Source organism: Acartia tonsa, chromosome 1 (genome assembly GCF_053477335.1).
Source record: "Acartia tonsa isolate MP-2025a chromosome 1, ASM5347733v1, whole genome shotgun sequence".
Taxonomy (NCBI): Eukaryota; Metazoa; Arthropoda; class Copepoda; order Calanoida; family Acartiidae; genus Acartia; species Acartia tonsa.
Genome location: NC_137260.1, coordinates 15,644,289 through 15,661,287, shown reverse-complemented (window position 1 = coordinate 15,661,287; position 16,999 = coordinate 15,644,289). Strand labels below are relative to the sequence as shown.

The 16,999-nt window shown below is 31.0% G+C and overlaps 1 protein-coding gene across 1 annotated transcript in view; it reads right to left on the bottom strand.

The window, feature by feature from the left end:
* LOC145326566 (protein lev-9-like) overlaps positions 1 to 16,999 on the bottom strand; it is an 80,322-nt gene that overhangs the window by 32,058 nt on the left and 31,265 nt on the right. The window contains exons 14-20 of the mRNA XM_080169940.1: positions 9,431 to 9,496; positions 8,920 to 9,031; positions 8,553 to 8,627; positions 8,062 to 8,115; positions 7,572 to 7,616; positions 6,922 to 7,035; positions 6,466 to 6,507 (exon numbers count right to left, since the gene is read on the bottom strand). Of these exons, the coding sequence (XP_080026066.1) occupies positions 6,466 to 6,507; positions 6,922 to 7,035; positions 7,572 to 7,616; positions 8,062 to 8,115; positions 8,553 to 8,627; positions 8,920 to 9,031; positions 9,431 to 9,496 (508 nt within the window). The remainder of the gene's footprint in view (positions 1 to 6,465; positions 6,508 to 6,921; positions 7,036 to 7,571; positions 7,617 to 8,061; positions 8,116 to 8,552; positions 8,628 to 8,919; positions 9,032 to 9,430; positions 9,497 to 16,999) is intronic.

The following is a 16,999-nucleotide window of genomic DNA, read 5'->3' as shown; positions in this document are numbered from 1 at the left end:
CCCTTCTGTAGATTACAATTATTGGTTAAAATGTTTGGACACTCAACTTTCGGAACCAAACAATCAAAATTTAATAATAAGTCCCCAAAGTTGTCAAGTCAATGAATAAGAAAAAGTTATTATAAGACTTTGGGGACTAAAGTAATAAACAGCCCAATGCCCCCTCCCTCCCAAACAACTATACTGCTTTTTCCAGAGAGAGTGAGAGGGGACAATGTGTTTAATACAAAAGTCCCCAAAGTTTTATAAAAATGTTTTCTAATTCCTTGGCTTTTCAACTTTAGGGGGCTTTAGTTAATTTTGATTAGTTGTTTCATTGAGTTGAGTGTTCAAACGTTTCAACCAATAATTGTGAAATGAAGTTCTGTAGGTTAAAAAAACCCGCGAAAAATACACCAAAACCACATGAAGGAATGGTTAGAGGTGAATTGTACATAAGAGTAAAGTTGCTTAAAATTTAAAAATATGAAATTGTTCTTTTGGTGTTGAAACTGTAAAATGAAGTTTGGTAGTAATTTTTAAAAAAAATCCGCGAAAAATACACCAAAACCACATGAAGGAGTGGTCAGAGGTTAATTGTACATAAAAGCAAAGTTGCTTAAAATTTAAAAATATGAAATTGTTCTTTTGGTGTTGAAACTGTAAAATGAAGTTTGGTGGTAATTTTAAAAAAATCCGCGAAAAATACACCAAAACCACATGAAGGAGTGGTCAGAGGTTAATTGTACATAAAAGCAAAGTTGCTTAAAATTTAAAAATATGAAATTGTTCTTTTGATGTTGAAACTGTAAAATGAAGTTTAGTAGTAATTGAAAAAAAAATCCGCGAAAATTCCCCCAAAACTGAGTATACACAAATAAGCAAACTTTTAGTTTTTGCATAGATAGACATTTCATGTTTTACAATTTTTTCTCTAAAACCAATAGTTTTTGAGTTATTGAATTTTGAACCGTTTTGGCCAATTCTGGCCCACTGTGCATTGTACATATAAAGCATTTTATACATATGAGTAATATTTTGATTTACTATTAAGCTCCTAAATAAATGCCTGTCTATATGACCATATGAAACTTTTTGGGACAATATGAAAGTTTCGGCTGCTATTTAAAATAGACAGTTTATATACTTTCAAACAAATTAGCATCAAGTTTACTAATTTTGTACTTCACTTCTTATAAATGTTGCGAGCTAGAAGAACGTTTAGCCGTTCATAGATCTTTAAAACTTATGTTAAATAACGACGTTGTATGTATAAATTATAGAAAAGCTTTGCTTTTAAAATGCTAGTCCTTTATATATATTTAGATTAGATAATAATAGAGATATGCAAAATTTATTACTACGATTTGAGGAAATGTTTAACTGTGTAATGTACAATTGGAATAAAGGGATGACAAAATTATATTTTTAAAACTATTTGTAAAAATTGTAATTTTAGTTGTCTTTGTTTCATAATCTCCAACTTTTGTCTGGAAGTCATAACTGTGCATGATAATGAGTTGCTACTGTTTTGGGCCAAGGCATTCCCCCTACTTTGTTTATTAATGTCGTGCATATGACAAATCAGCAGGAAACATTTTTAATGTCTTTATTATGAGATTCGAACTAATCACCTCCTCAACAACGAGCGGATGAGCTACGTGTTAAGAAATGGTCGCGGGTAGATAACACCCATTAGACAACTAACTTTTATACTTTTATATTTCAACTATTTTTAGCATTTTTTGTATGCTACATTTTAAGTAAAAAATGTTAAGGTTAATATTTTTTTAAAGATTAGTAAAAAAAAGTCAGAAACATAAGAGTTATACTAAAGTTCTCTATACTACCCAAGAATCTTTAGGAATAAGACAATGGACTATATATTAATGTACATCCTCAATCATGATAAATTAAAATTCCATTTCTGTAGATTAAAATTATTGGTTTTAGAGTTTAGACACTGTTGGTTTAAAATAACTAATAAAGATTGAAAAAAATTTTAAACTTTGGGTACTAGTATAATCTACAGTCCCCTTTCTCCCTGAAATGTACTGGCAGCTATCTGGTGTAGTACCCCTCAACTAGACCCAAGGGACTAGGTACCAGCTCTCACAAACATAGTTACATCAAATAGAAAGGTTTGCAAGATAGATTTGGAGGAAAGAGAAAAATACAAGCGAGTTACATAATAATTAAAGAGAATTTACAAAGATAAAACAAAAGATGGCAATATCCAAAAGGGCAAAGCTCTAAAATCAGACGGTAGGACAAACTATCATAAACAAGTGTAGAATGTTATTACTTAATATTGATAGACAAGTCTAAAAAGAAGTTGTATATAAATAAGGACAAACTTAAAATTTTAGAACTTGATTAATATTATAGAGATGCTTTGAAATAATGTATCTTGTTATCTCATAGATCACAAGCAGCTTCGCCCCTAGCCTCTAGGGGCTTTGCCCCAAGAGATGATCAAAAAAAAATTAAGGTGAAATTCATAAAAGGACCAAGGAAATCTTCTGCAAAAAAAAAGGACCAAGGAAATCTGCAAAAAAAATAAGAGGGGGATTTTTTGTTTTTTGGGGGGGGGGGTTGGGGGTGTCCCACCCCCCAAGAAAATAGCCTAAAACCACCACAGGACCAGTAGGTATATACCCTGAAGAGTAGTATAAGCTTCAGACGGACGGACGGACGGACAGACGGACAGACATCATTCTACTTTGTATTATAGATGTTAAAAACTAAAATTAAATTCAAAACGATTATATATTCGTTACGCTTTCTAAGTCATACCTAACTGTTACAGGATTCATCATGTAAAGTTTCGATACAAGTTTGAGCAAAATGAACGGAATCAAAGAATAATCAAAAAATGTCAAAATCAAAAAATAAAATAACCAAGATAAATAGAGAATGATATAGATACATAGAAGTGAGTCAGACAAACTAAATACAAAGATAAAGTGAGTTTCAAACTCTATACAAAGTTAAAGTCAAATAGTCTGTAACATATAAAGATAAAAAATATGCACAAAAGTACCTTATTGCCGGGATCTAAAGGGATAAGACAATGGCCGATAAATTAATGTAAATCCCCATTAAAGATACACAAAATTACATTTTCTGTAAATTACAATTAGTTGTTGAAATGTTTTGACGTTCAACGTGATGAACCAACCAATCAATCTATAATACAAAGCAACTTGATGTCTGTCCGCCTGAAGCTTAAGATCTCAGTAACCACTGAACCGATCGGATTCTACTCTGTAGGGTATATACCTATTGGTCCTGTGGTGGTTTTAAGCTATTTTTTTTGGGGGTGGGACACACTCAATCCCTCCAAAAATGAAAATTCCCTACCCCCAAAAAATTGTTTTCTGGGTAAACTACTTCACATAAAGTTAGCAGCACCAGAAATTTTTTTTTAAGTTCCTCTTGGGGCAAAGCCCCTAGAGGCTAGGGGCGAAGCCGCTAGTGTTTAATAAAAGAATACAAATTGTAAAGCCATTGATTAACAAAAAAGTCTTTTAAAACTGTGAGACTAGTGCAATAAACAACATAATGTCCCCTTCCTCCCTGACCTTGTTGAGCACTCCCATTAATTCATAAAATAATTTAAAAATACGAGGGAGGGAGGGGAGTCTTCGTTTGTTTGTTCATTACTTTAGGTAAGATAATGTTGGGTACGGGATGGCTCCCCCCCCCCCCCCCTTAGGTTTAGGGAACCGAAGATAAGGCCACCTGCAGTGGTTAGGAACGGGGGGGGGGGGGGTTCTCATTGCTTGCGAAGCACATTGAGGGAAAAACATTAGTTTTTTCATAACTGTTTATTTTCAAATAAAATTCATGTAAATACTGTAAAAAAAATTTTTTACAGTTTTATATTATTATTTTTATTGTTTTGTACTACTATTCTGTATCTTGTAAACAGATGCAGAAACCACCACAGAACAGGGAGGGAGGGGATATTAGACTGTAAAGTGTAAATTATACTGGTACCCAAAATTTTATAAAAACATTCTCTTATCCTTTAACTTAAAAGATAGGGTTCTTTTTATAAAAATCTTGTGTTTAAACTTTTCCACCGATAACTTTAATATTCGAAATGGAGTATCTTTGTTTGTCATAAATTGTGGTGTAAATGGTTCAATGTCTTATCCCTTAAGATCCCTGTAACAGACAGACAGATTACAAATAAACATTAATTGGACTCCTAGACATTCATATCCTTTACAAATCTGCATGCTGTAACTATTCCAGCAATGTACTTTATGCTTTCTGCATCAAGGAGGGAGGGGACTTTGGATTGTAAAATATACTGGTACTTTTAGACACATCATCTTATTCGTTGGCTTTCAAACTTTGGTTACTTTTATTACTTCTTGATTGGTTTTTTCCAACTAGCAGCATTAAAAGTTTTCATTTATGTATTTTATAATCTTTGATCCTTATTTTAGAATACCTTTGCTTTTAAAAACAAATCAAAAAAGACTCTAGGGACATGTCGGAGGGGATTTGTGGGGAGTCAAATTCCCCCTGACGTTAACCCATTGATGGTCACAACCAACCAACCACCCCCCCCCCCCCCCGCCCGATTTTGACTCAAGACCATTTAAAATTACATGGTATATCTTGTAAAGTTGAGATATAAAGACAATGTGCACATTGCTTTAAATTACTCATATTATATCATACATATTTCAACATATAATACAGTCAAATTATTAATACTCAGAGATAACAGTATGCCTCACAAAAATTTTAATGTAAGTGTAAAGTATTACCTTACCAATATTAAATATTAGGGTTGGGCCGGATACCGGATATCCGGGCAATTTCAAATGCCGGATATCGAAAATCTGGCCGGATATTGAAAATGGTCCGATATCCGACAAATTTTACTACGGATATCCGGTATCCGGATAGTTATAATATCCAGTATCCAGATAGTTTCAATATCCGGCATCCGGATAGTTATAATATCCAGTATCCGGTTGGATATCCAGCCCAACCATATTAAATATATACCAAAAATAGATGTAACCAATACTGAGACACCCTGTAGAGATAAATTTACTTTATTTTAAATAGTTTTTCTTCTCTGGCATTGTATAATATTGTATTAATACAGGAAATAGTTATTCTTAAACACCCTGTATAAGAATAATACAAAATATCTGAACATGATTAGCAACGTTTGAGGGCTTTCTATTACCCCAAGAAGAAAGGAAACATTGGACAAATAATAACACCGGCACCCCTTTATCTTATTAGTTGGCTTATAAGTATTAGGTACTTTAATCGAATTCTGATTAGTTAGTTTCAAACTAATTTTTATCAATTCTTCCAAGATTCTAAATATACAGAAATGGTTAATTTGTATATGATCTTTGGTTATCCCTTAGGATCTCTGCATTCGCCTTTTTATTTAGAGAAAGGAAATAATCGTTTTGGAACACCCTGTACTTTTATACAACAATAGGCCGGCTACATGATGAGCAAAGTTTGATGTCTGTAATTTGTCTGAATTTAAAGTTGGCTATGGCTAGGATAGGCAGAGTTATGCAATCTCACTAATGTACACCTCGCTATTTATTTTAACAATTTTGGGTTGATTTTATTTTTTAAAACTCAAGTTAAACAAATCTTATACATGAAATCAAAATATTTTGTGTATTCAAAAAACTAAGCCATTTATTATGCTTGATTAAAAATTTGATAGATGGATAATCTCAGGAAGGGGGAGGACAATAGATTTACAACCCTTCTTTCTAATAAAAACTAAATTTATTTAAATTTAATATAAAAGTGTACAGATATTTACGAAATAAAAATTTTCACTAAAAACTTTCCAAAACCAAGTGTCAGCGCAGTGTGCACTTGTTACAAAGCAATTAGAGAAGTTTGAAAGTGGGTATATAATATAATACTAGGATATACATTATATATTTTATATGAATATTTAATCTTTATATAAAAGTAACAGGATGTCTATCTTTCTGTCTGTCTGTAGTGAAGTTTATTAATTTCAAATGTTAAGCCTTCCCCTCCCATTGATTAAAAAATATATGTACATTCATAGGGTTATAACTTTTAAACCTATTTGTCATCAAATAAATACTACGTAACATACAGATTTCGCACAATACAATGATGCTGTGAGTATTGGTGCAAAAAATATGACCTAACAAAAAAAATTAGCCAATAAGAGGCCACTATAAATTTTACCATTGGTCAATAACGGCCTCTCATTGGCTAATTTTTTTTGTTACGTCATATTTTTTGCACCAATACTCACAGCATCCAATGCAATTTAATATTCTTTAATAGCGAAGCTATTCTATGATTGTTTTTGATTTCTTGTATTCTCTTTTTTTTCTCACTCTCTCAATCTTTGGCCGCAGGTTTTGCTCATATTATTTTAAAACCTTGAATTGAATTTAATTGTCATTAAAAATTCTGATTTAATAAATAAACAACTACCTTTCCATTTGGTAGATAACCAGGGAAGGGACAAAATACTTCCTGAAATATATTTTATATATAGATCAATTCTATATATGGGCTCAAACCCATCGAGACCTAAATCTATGGGGCTTTTTCCCAATGCTTCAGCTCTGTGGGGGAAATCATTCGAGGCCTACACCTGCGGTGATCTAAGCTTTATATACCCTATAATATAAATCAAAAACCTATATCTCCCACAAAGTTTCTTCCTGCACTGACATAACTCCTTATTTTTTAAAATAGATACAAAATAAGAAGCGACATAGTTTTTTTTTATGCCTAATCCCTACGGGGGACCCTAACATGAGGGGCTACCAAGTACACATTATAACCTAACCTAACCTTACCATTAAAAAAATACCATTTTTTAAGTTGGGAGGGTTCTAAGCTCTACTAGAAACTTTAATGGAAACCGCCAAATGCATAACTTACCTCACAACTGGGAGTAGAAGCAGACCAGTTGCCAAAATTACATTTGGTGGTGGCTTCGCCCACAAGTCTATACCCATCCTTGCACTGGTAAAGCCCTGTTGATCCATGGTTCACCTAGATTATATATATTCTGAGCATTTTTTATTGAAAGTTATTTTTAGTCTATTTTTTACCCTTTCACATGGGCTCATTGCAAAATTTTTAATATTTAAACAGAGAAAACGTTTACTGATTCAGCTACCTAAACTCAAATCTATATCATAAATAATCCTATTATATAAAGTGGTAAGAATGTTTTGTCTAGAAATAAATATTTAGCCATTCCTAAATGCTAAGTGCGAAACTACTAGTTTATAATAATAAATTTTTTCTATCTAAATAAAAACATCTTAAAATCATCGAGCCGATTTGGTTGTTTCTTATTGGGAAGCTTAATTTGTGTCTTTTGACGGCTTTAGCTTATTTATGGAACAATTCAATATTTTCTTAATTTGAAATTTTCGAAAATTTGGGTATACAGGGAAGGAAAAAAAGGATATCAGATTGAAATCACTACAACACATTGTTTGATAGAATCTAGAAAATCAATAACTTTACTGAATGTTATCGAACGTTATACTAAAGTCTAACTGATACAAATTATTGTTTACCTTTGGTACGACAATCATTCCATTCTTAGGAGGAGATGGCATTGCCTAGAAAATAAAATATCATTAGTATAATGTTGTAATCCTAAATGAAAAAAAACAGGGCGTGTGTGTAGCAAAGGATCTCGTTAACAGCTGGATTTATAAGGTTCCCTTATACATAAAGCTTCTCATAGGTCCAAGGAAGTCTTAAGAGGAAATTGCACTTGAAAAAAAATCCACCCTCGCCAATAAAAATTAGAAATATACTTTTTTTCTCTTTAAACTTAAATTTTAATTGGAGGGTCCACGACTCCACATACCCCCCTATCCCATGGGGCTTAATAGATACTATTTGAATTTCCATTATAAATTTACACGAGATTTTAATCTATACTTATATTCATAAAATACACTTTAATCAATAGTCTTAAGTAAACGTACCTTCAGACAGACAGGTAATTCTTATAGAGAAGAATCACTTTTAAAATGTTGAAATGTTTAAAATGTTTACCTTACATCTGGCTGGGAAACATTTGGGGATTTGAGACCATGTTCCATTATTACACTAAAAAAGATTTATTTCTATCATGTTTTCTTAGAGGATATGAAAGATAGAGGTCTGATTTTTCTAGCGTACATTTTCTATAGGGCATTACCGACTGTTTTATAACATTAGCAGCCAGATTGCTCCTTGATTGCTTTACAGCCGCTTTCACATTTTTCATTTATAAAACATTAAAAAATAAAACAATGGATATATTATTACTTTGGTTACAACAGATTTTTATATTTTCTAATTAAGTGAAACTCGCAAAGGGCTAAAATAACGATACTCCCTGAAACCTCCTTTACTCTATCCCCTCCCCTTATGGATGAACGAACTGATTAATAAATGAGTTACATGTTAGCAACGTACATTTTCCCCTGTCAGAATATCCACGCATATTCTATATCCATTAATGTCTTGACATTTTTCATTAATAAAATATTATAAATTATAACCTGAATAGGTGTAACATTGCTGAGAACTTCATATCTTTCCTCGCATAAAATTGTTGTTATTTCGCCATGAGATATCTAAATAGAAAATAATTTAGTAATTTTGTGTCCATCAGCAAAGACGTTCAAGCTTTTAATTTTTTTTGTTGGGTAGGGGAGGGTTAGTAAGTCTCACACCCCTGTTCATCTTACTACGTAAACTTCATAAGAATGTTACAATTATCTTTATAGTAGCGTATCAATCCTATAACTACGTCAGTATTTATGAACAAATATGGCTCATACTTCTCCACTGTAAATACACATTTCCGTTGGTATAATAAAATTCTGGACATTTAGCATAATTTCCTGTAGAGGAATTTAAAACTACCTTGCTTCCAATAGGATTATTAGATCTGCCATGTTCAATTTCAGGTATAATACAGGGGGCCAGGCATTTAGGCAGCGGGTGACTCCATCGTCCTCCAGGTCCACAGGTTGTACTAGATAGATAGATAGTTAGATATGTAGTAGATAGATATTTAGATAGATATATAATGTTTCAGGTATAATACAGGGGGCCAGGCATTTGGGCAGCGGGTGGCTCAATCGACCTCCAGGTCCACAGGTTGTACTAGATAGATAGATAGTTAGATATGTAGAAGATAGATATTTAGATAGATAGATAATATTTCAGGTCTGATACAGGGGGCCAGGCATTTTGAGCAGCGGGTGGCATCACCGGCCTCCAGGTCCACAGGTTGTACTAGATAGATAGATAAGTAGATAGAGATATTGATAAATAAAAGGATGGACGTATTGCACAGATAGATAAATCATAATAATAAATAATAATTAATAAGATACAACTACTAGATTTGAAATAAAAGTTTTAATTAAACCTGTTTGCTCCTTCCATGATCATCCCCTCCAGACACTTGAAAAATACAACTGAATGCATTGAAGTCCTGAAAAATAATAGAATGTATGAACGATTATAATTTGCAAAAATTGTAAAAATAATTATCATATTACAAAAGATGTATATGATATATATATTATTGACTGTAAATGGTAATAAACCTTCAAAGTTAACTTAAAAAGCCATTGATTTTCTTTGTTATAAATGGGAATATTGATTATTTAAATTATCTAATAACTTAAAAACTTGTAACTATGTTTTCTTATTATATAGTTTCATATTACCAATTATATGCTATTTACCTAAATTCTAGTCTTACAAAACTTGTCAATTAGGTTTTACTAGCGGTTACGCCCCTAGAGGCCTTTGGAGGAACTTGAGGGAATTGAGTGGGCGGCTAAGTCGACCCTCCCCATTTTGGTTTTAAAAAGAAAAAGATAAAAAAGTTGAGGGTAGTTGTGGGGTATTTTTCTCTAGGGGTGGTTTGAGGGAGATTACCACCTCCAAAATAAACCTTAAAGAAACATCACTATAAGGAGAACCTTACCAATTCAGCAGTTTGCAAGATCTTGCGATAAAGACAAATAGACACAGCTTTTTTGTCTAGAAGTTGTGATATACATATATTGTGACGTCACTGACTAATTGTACCGACAAACTAATTCTTCAAATCATAAAGAGCAGCTTTGATACCCAAAAACAATAGATTTTATTTTGAATATAATATTTTTATTTATAACATGCATAGCTTTGTGGCAGATATTTTAATAAAATGTTGTCTAAGTTTACCATTCAAAATAGACATACTATAAAACCTTAGTCAGACTGTCTGTCCGTACATTTTCAAAGGAGAGATTAGAACTTTAAAGATGACATGATAATACTTTTATCCTATTATATAAAGTAGTTAGATTTTTCGTCTGTAGCTTAAGATTTTGATAACTGCTGAACAAAATGAGTTCTGCACTTTAACATATATATAGGATGGTTTCAGGCTACTTGTTGCCCTTCCCAAACCCTTCAAATACAAAGCCCCTATACGCATGGGGCGCAGCCTTTAATTTTATAATATGATTTTATAAGCCTATTATTAATTATTGGATATTTAATATCTTATTTAACACGTTGAGTTGTGTCCATTTTTACAAAACTTATTTTTTTATATGAATAAATTTTTCATATTGGGTGAATGGTTAAGGCAAAGTTATGGTATTTAGAGCGTGTTTTTGTTTCTGGCATATACAGAATAGGCGGTAAAATAATATTTAACTTGAGTGAATCACAAATGCTCACTCTCCCTTTTTATTAAAATTAAAACTTCAAGCAAAGCATGATTCATGGAGGGAGGTAAAATTGAATTGTAAATTATACTGGTGCTCAAACTTTTATAGACATAAACCTCATTCGTTTGCTTAAAAACTTTGGGTACTTTAATAAAATCTTAATTTTGGTGTTTATCAATTTATTTCCTGTCTTATCTTTGAGATTTCTGCTTTAAATTTTACTGTTAATGGTATTTTTTTTAATGTGCAAGGCTGACAAATTATCGACAATCTTTAAGAAATTTTAATTTTCCTAAAGAAAAGACAATAAAATTATCATCAAAAATCAATAACTACATAAAAATGATTTAATGACCCTAAAACTATTATCCTATGACGTTGAAACAACAACACTTTACAGGTTATTCTAGTTTTTTTTTTAGTGGGTGCAAAAATGGAGGATTTACTGACAAATAAAGGATGTTACCGGATAGGCAGCTGTGAAAATTTTCAATCCAAAACAAGAGTTGAAATTTAATTAACTTTCTGACAAAACCAGAAAAATTTGCCATACAATCTACACGCCTATTTGCAGACTATTCTTAAAGGCGAATCTTTTTTAATCTGTCCGTCTGTATGTACGCAACGGATAGCTCTTAGTTAAATTAAGCATGTCAATTAAGTCCTAAAAATGTAAGTATTTCCTTATACAACATCCTAAATTTACAAATATTTACAACATATTAACATATTGTTGATAAGAATATAATGATTCTCTTTAAATAAATAAAAAAACGATACTTTTGTGTACATGAATAAAAAATAGATATTTTTCATTTAACGTTGAATACAAATCTCTGTTAACTGTTTAAATGTTTTTTGTTAAGTTCTACGATATTTTTCAGAAAAGGATAATTATTATTTTAAGAAACCAATAATTTCCTTAGTTTCTTCACAGAAAAATAAAAAAATTTTTTTTAGCATATAAGAGTTTTAGAATAGAATTTGAAAGGAGTTCAGTAGTTGAGGTCCAGATAAATGGATGATACCAATATTTGGTTGGAACAAAACTTATCTTTAATTGACCCTGTCAAATTTTACTTCAAGTAAACGTTTATCAAGAATTTTGTTTATAAATTGTATATAATTAAATTCTCATCATTTTTGTGAATATATAAAAAAAATTGTTGATAATTGTAAATGATAACCTATGCTTGTGATACATAATAATTTTTTTCATGGATCTAGTGCAGTTCAGGGCAAAATAAAAAAACCATTAACCCGCAAAATTACATGTGCTGCAAGATAATTAATTATTGGCTGTTTTATACATTTTTGCCAGTTACAATGCTAACATAATATGTACATTCGACTAGAGAACTTCAAATTTTTATTTCTGGAAATAATCGATTCCAGCAATATTTTACCGTGAACTACACCTGATCCTTTCTTCAACCCTTTTTTTTGTTTTGCAATTTTATTGAAATAAAAAATGTACTGATAATCCACAAAATGTTTCATAATTTTATTTATACTCTCTATTTATGAAGCTTAAAATTAATATACATCTAAAATTAATAAATGTATCTAGCTGGCCTAGTTTATGCATATATATAGTACTACAAATACAACAACATAAATTACAAATGTTATTTATACATATAATTAATGAATTATAGCCATGGAATAAGTATAATAAAGAGGAAAACTTTGTACATATTCACTGATTCAGAGCTCTAGAATAAGTAAAAATAAAGTAGAGATTTAGAGGAATATATATGAATATTATATATACAACAAAAAATTCTAAATACAATTAAAAATTAAAGTATTATTCTCATAGAATAATAAGAAAATATATAGGTACTAATTCGATTTAAAGTCATAGAGAGGAGAATAAAGAGGAGAAGAGATATCCTATTACATAAAGTAGTAAGTTATTTTTTGTCTGAAGCTGATTTTGTTAAATACAGAACTGATTGAGTTCTCCTTTTTAGGAAAGATCCACATAGATCCCGGAATGGTTTTAGACTATTTTATTTTTGTTTTTAGCATAAGATGGTTTTAGGGTATTTCTTTTGTCAAAATTGAAGACAGAGTCCCTAGATGCTAGGGGTGCAACCGCTAGTAATCAATATAAAAAAAACCTATGAATTAATTTCATAGAACAAAAATTAAAACAAAATGCTTCAAGTCTTAAAACCCTTAGGGCTTTAAAAGCTATGACATTTTTTTATTTGTGAATTAGATTATTAAAAGTATATGAATGTATTTTTACCTCCATGTTTTAATCTACTAAAATGATGATATGACATGAATTATGAATCAAAATATGAATGTATAGAATTTGACTAATAAAAATATTTGCTATTTATTCACAGAGCCCGTCATAGACAGGGAAAACTCTTAAAAAATCTGTTTGTCGATGTATATTTTATTTAAGAGTTAAGACACTAGGGGGCTTGTTGTCGCTTCGAGTACTAGACCTCTCTCCACGCACCTTGAAACATACTCCGCTTATGATTGCGGTGTAAAGCGTTCATTCGCCCATCAGACAACCAACACTCTGAGATGCACGACCTTTGTCTGAGAAGTCCCAACTGTGCATGGTAACGAGTTGCGCCTGTTTTGAGCCAAGGCATTCCCCCCACTCTAACTAAATACTTCGCGCATCTGACATAGCAGCGGTGAGAACCATTTTTAACGTCTTTAGTTATGACGCGGTGACAGACCCTGATTCGAACCTATCACCTTCCCGACGACGGGCGGATGCGCTACGTGTTGAGCCACGGTCGCGGATTATATTTTATCAAACCTAACTATTTGATATTTGTAATAATGAACAATAAATTAATGTACAGTACATCCCCATTAATTTTAAAGAAAGTTACTCATTTCTGAATATTAAAATAATTAGTTAATAGTTATTTCTCGCATCGTATTATAGGCAGCTTTCCGCGGATATAGAATGTACAATTATAAGATTAAAACCAGTTTTTTAGCCCGTGCCTTCGGCACCTCGGGGCTAAAAACCGGTTTTAATCTTATGATTGTACATTTTTATATTTATAAAAAACTGGATATATAACGATGCTAGACATAGTTTTTTCGTATGGATGAGAACCGGTTCCTATCCACCGGATTCGAATGAATACGAGAAAATTATTTAGCAACCAACCCAAAGTGCCCCTGGTTTTTGAGCCAATAAATAAAATATCATAAAGGATTATAAAACTTTGGGTACCAGTCCAATCCTTCCCTAATCTAGGTTTTTGTCTTTATGTTCTGTCATAAGAGATTAACTAAAAAGCAATCAGGAATCAAAATTTAAGAAGATTGCTATTAAATAAATATGCTCATATATTTTTTAGTTTTCTTTACTTCAATTACATAGTTTATCATTTTCTATATCCCTATCTATGTCAGGAAGGAAAAATTATTACATTAAATATTTATGAAATTATGATGTAGGTATTACTTTAATTTTATCAAATAGAATAATTCTAATTCAGAGAAATATATAACACTATTTTTTTTAATTAATTGACAAAAAACAAGGACAAGCTTGAAATGTAGCTACTAGCTATCCTTTTATACAAAGTAGCAAAGTTTTTTCTATTTGAAGTTTAAGATTTCAAAACTACTGAAGTGATTTAGTTTTCCTTTTTAGGAAAGTTTCACATAGGTCTCGGGATGGTTTAAGGTCATTCTTCTACCTCCATATTACTCCTTTATAACTCCTTATTATGCTAGGGGCGCAGCTATAAGTGTAACATATTCAATAACATAACTAAAATATAAAGAGAGAGAGTGGAAGAAGGGGTCATAAATATTAATTTAATTTTTATTGTCATTTCCCATAAGGAAAAATAATTAGATAATAAAAAACTAATTTGAAAAATAAAAGGGAGTTAGTGAATCAGGGAAACGGATATTAATAGAAATTATATGAATCTTAATCATTTAAAATCAGTTTTATAACGTAAAACAAGAGACCAATTTTAATATAATACTAGAACTAAAGTTTAACTGGGGGGGGGGGGGGGGGAGGGCCCAGGGGGTGCACATATTAAGGAACAATATATTATGTAATAAATTGTGTGTTTACACCTCATTATCTTTTATGCTTTGTTGTCCTTAAATATATTATATTACAAGTATTATTTATTATCCTATTTACTTTTCTTAGAAATATATATCTACTTTATAATTAGGGTCTGTATGTATTGTGATACTGTTACTTCTATCTTGAATATTAGCTGGGAAAAGCACATTTCTGATAATCAGACGGACTTAAAGACATAAATTATATTAGGGTATTTCCTTAGTAGGATGGTGGTACCCTCCCCAAAATTAGATTAAATCTTTCAGTTTCAAGGAACTGTAAATTAGAATAGCATTTAGTGAGATCTTTCATTACATACAGACATGCACATCTTGACTCTTATTACAAGAATTATAGTATAAGATTGTTACATAGATTAGATACACAGAAAGATAGCTAACTAGATGGATAGAAATTATGCATACTGACTAAGTATCTAACAATAAATAGATAGATAGAAAGATAGTTAGATGGATAGATAGAAATTATGCACGGTGACCAAATATTTAACAATAGATTGATAGATAAAAAGATAGATAGCTGGATAGATGGATAGAAATTAAGAAATGCATGCTGACCAAGTATTTAACAATAGATAGTTGGATGGATAGATAGAAATTATGCATGCTGGACAATAGATAGATAGTTAGTTGGATCGGTTGAAATTATGTATGCTATCCAAGTAATTATCAATAGATAGATATAAAGAAAGATAGATGGTTAGATGTATGGATAGAAATTATGCATGCTGACCAAGTAATTAAAAATAGATAGAAAGAAAGATAGATAGCTGGATAGAAATTATGCATGCTTACCAAGTATTTAACAATAGATAGATAAAAGAAAGATAGATAGTTAGATGGATAGAAATTATGCATGCTGACTAAGTATCTAACAATAAATAGATAGATAGAAAGATAGTTAGATGGATAGATAGAAATTATGCACGGTGACCAAGTATCTAACAATAGATAGATAGATAGAAAGATAGATAGTTGGATAGATAGATAGAAATTATGAATGCTGACCAAGTATTTAACAAGTTTTCCATAAAAGATTAAAGTGTTTAAAAATAGATAGATAGAAAGTTGGATAGATAGAAATAATGCACGGTGACCAAATATTTAACAATAGATTGATAGATAAAAAGATAGATAGCTGGATAGATGGATAGAAATTATGCATGCTTACCAAGTATTTAACAATAGATAGATAAAAAGAAAGATAGATAGTTAGATGGATAGAAACTATTCTTGCTGACAAAGTATTTAAGAATAGATAGATAGAAAGAAAGATAGATGGTTAGATGTATGGATAGAAATTATGCATGCTGATCAAGTATTTAATAATAGATAGATAGACAGAAAGATAGTTAGATGGATAGATAGAAATTATGCACGGTGATCAATATTTAGCAATAGATTGATAAATAAAAATATAGATAGCTCGATAGATGCAGAGAAATTATGCATGCAATCCAAGTATTTCACATTATACCACATTATACAGATAAAGCAAGATAGATAGATAATTGGTTGGATGGATAGATAAGATAGAAATTATGCATGCTGACCAAGTATTTAACAAGTTTGTTCATAAAAGATTAAAGTATAACAAACTTCACAAATTCTTGTGGAAAGGAGGGTTTTTTTCTCACTTTCTCTCTTTCTTCCTCCTTTCCATCTCTCTTTAGTCTCTTTCTCTCTTACATTTTCTCTTTCTCTTTCTAAATTTAACTATCTATCTCACTCTCACTTTTTTTCTACTTTAATTTTTTATATTTGTGTTCTTTAAGGTAAGCTTCTCACTCTGTTTGTTTGTTTGGGTGTCCTTAATTAATATTTCTTCTAATATCCTGATGGAGTTTAGACCTTCATAATCTATTATTTTATTTTACTCTGATCTAAGGCCTTCATATATTCCTTTTGAGATTTTTTTTACTATGTGACATCTTTCTTTTAGACAATAAACATTCCTGCTTGGTATTAAGCTTATTTTTGGCATATATTTCTGCAATATATAAATTATATAACCAAATATATAGAAAATCTAGTGCCTAAGTTGTGATTTATATCCAGTAATTATTCTTATAATAGGGTCACACATAAAGTTACAGGAATAAGGTATACTAAGAATAATTTTATATACTATAGTAGCAGGATGGTGTCTGATTGTCTGTCTT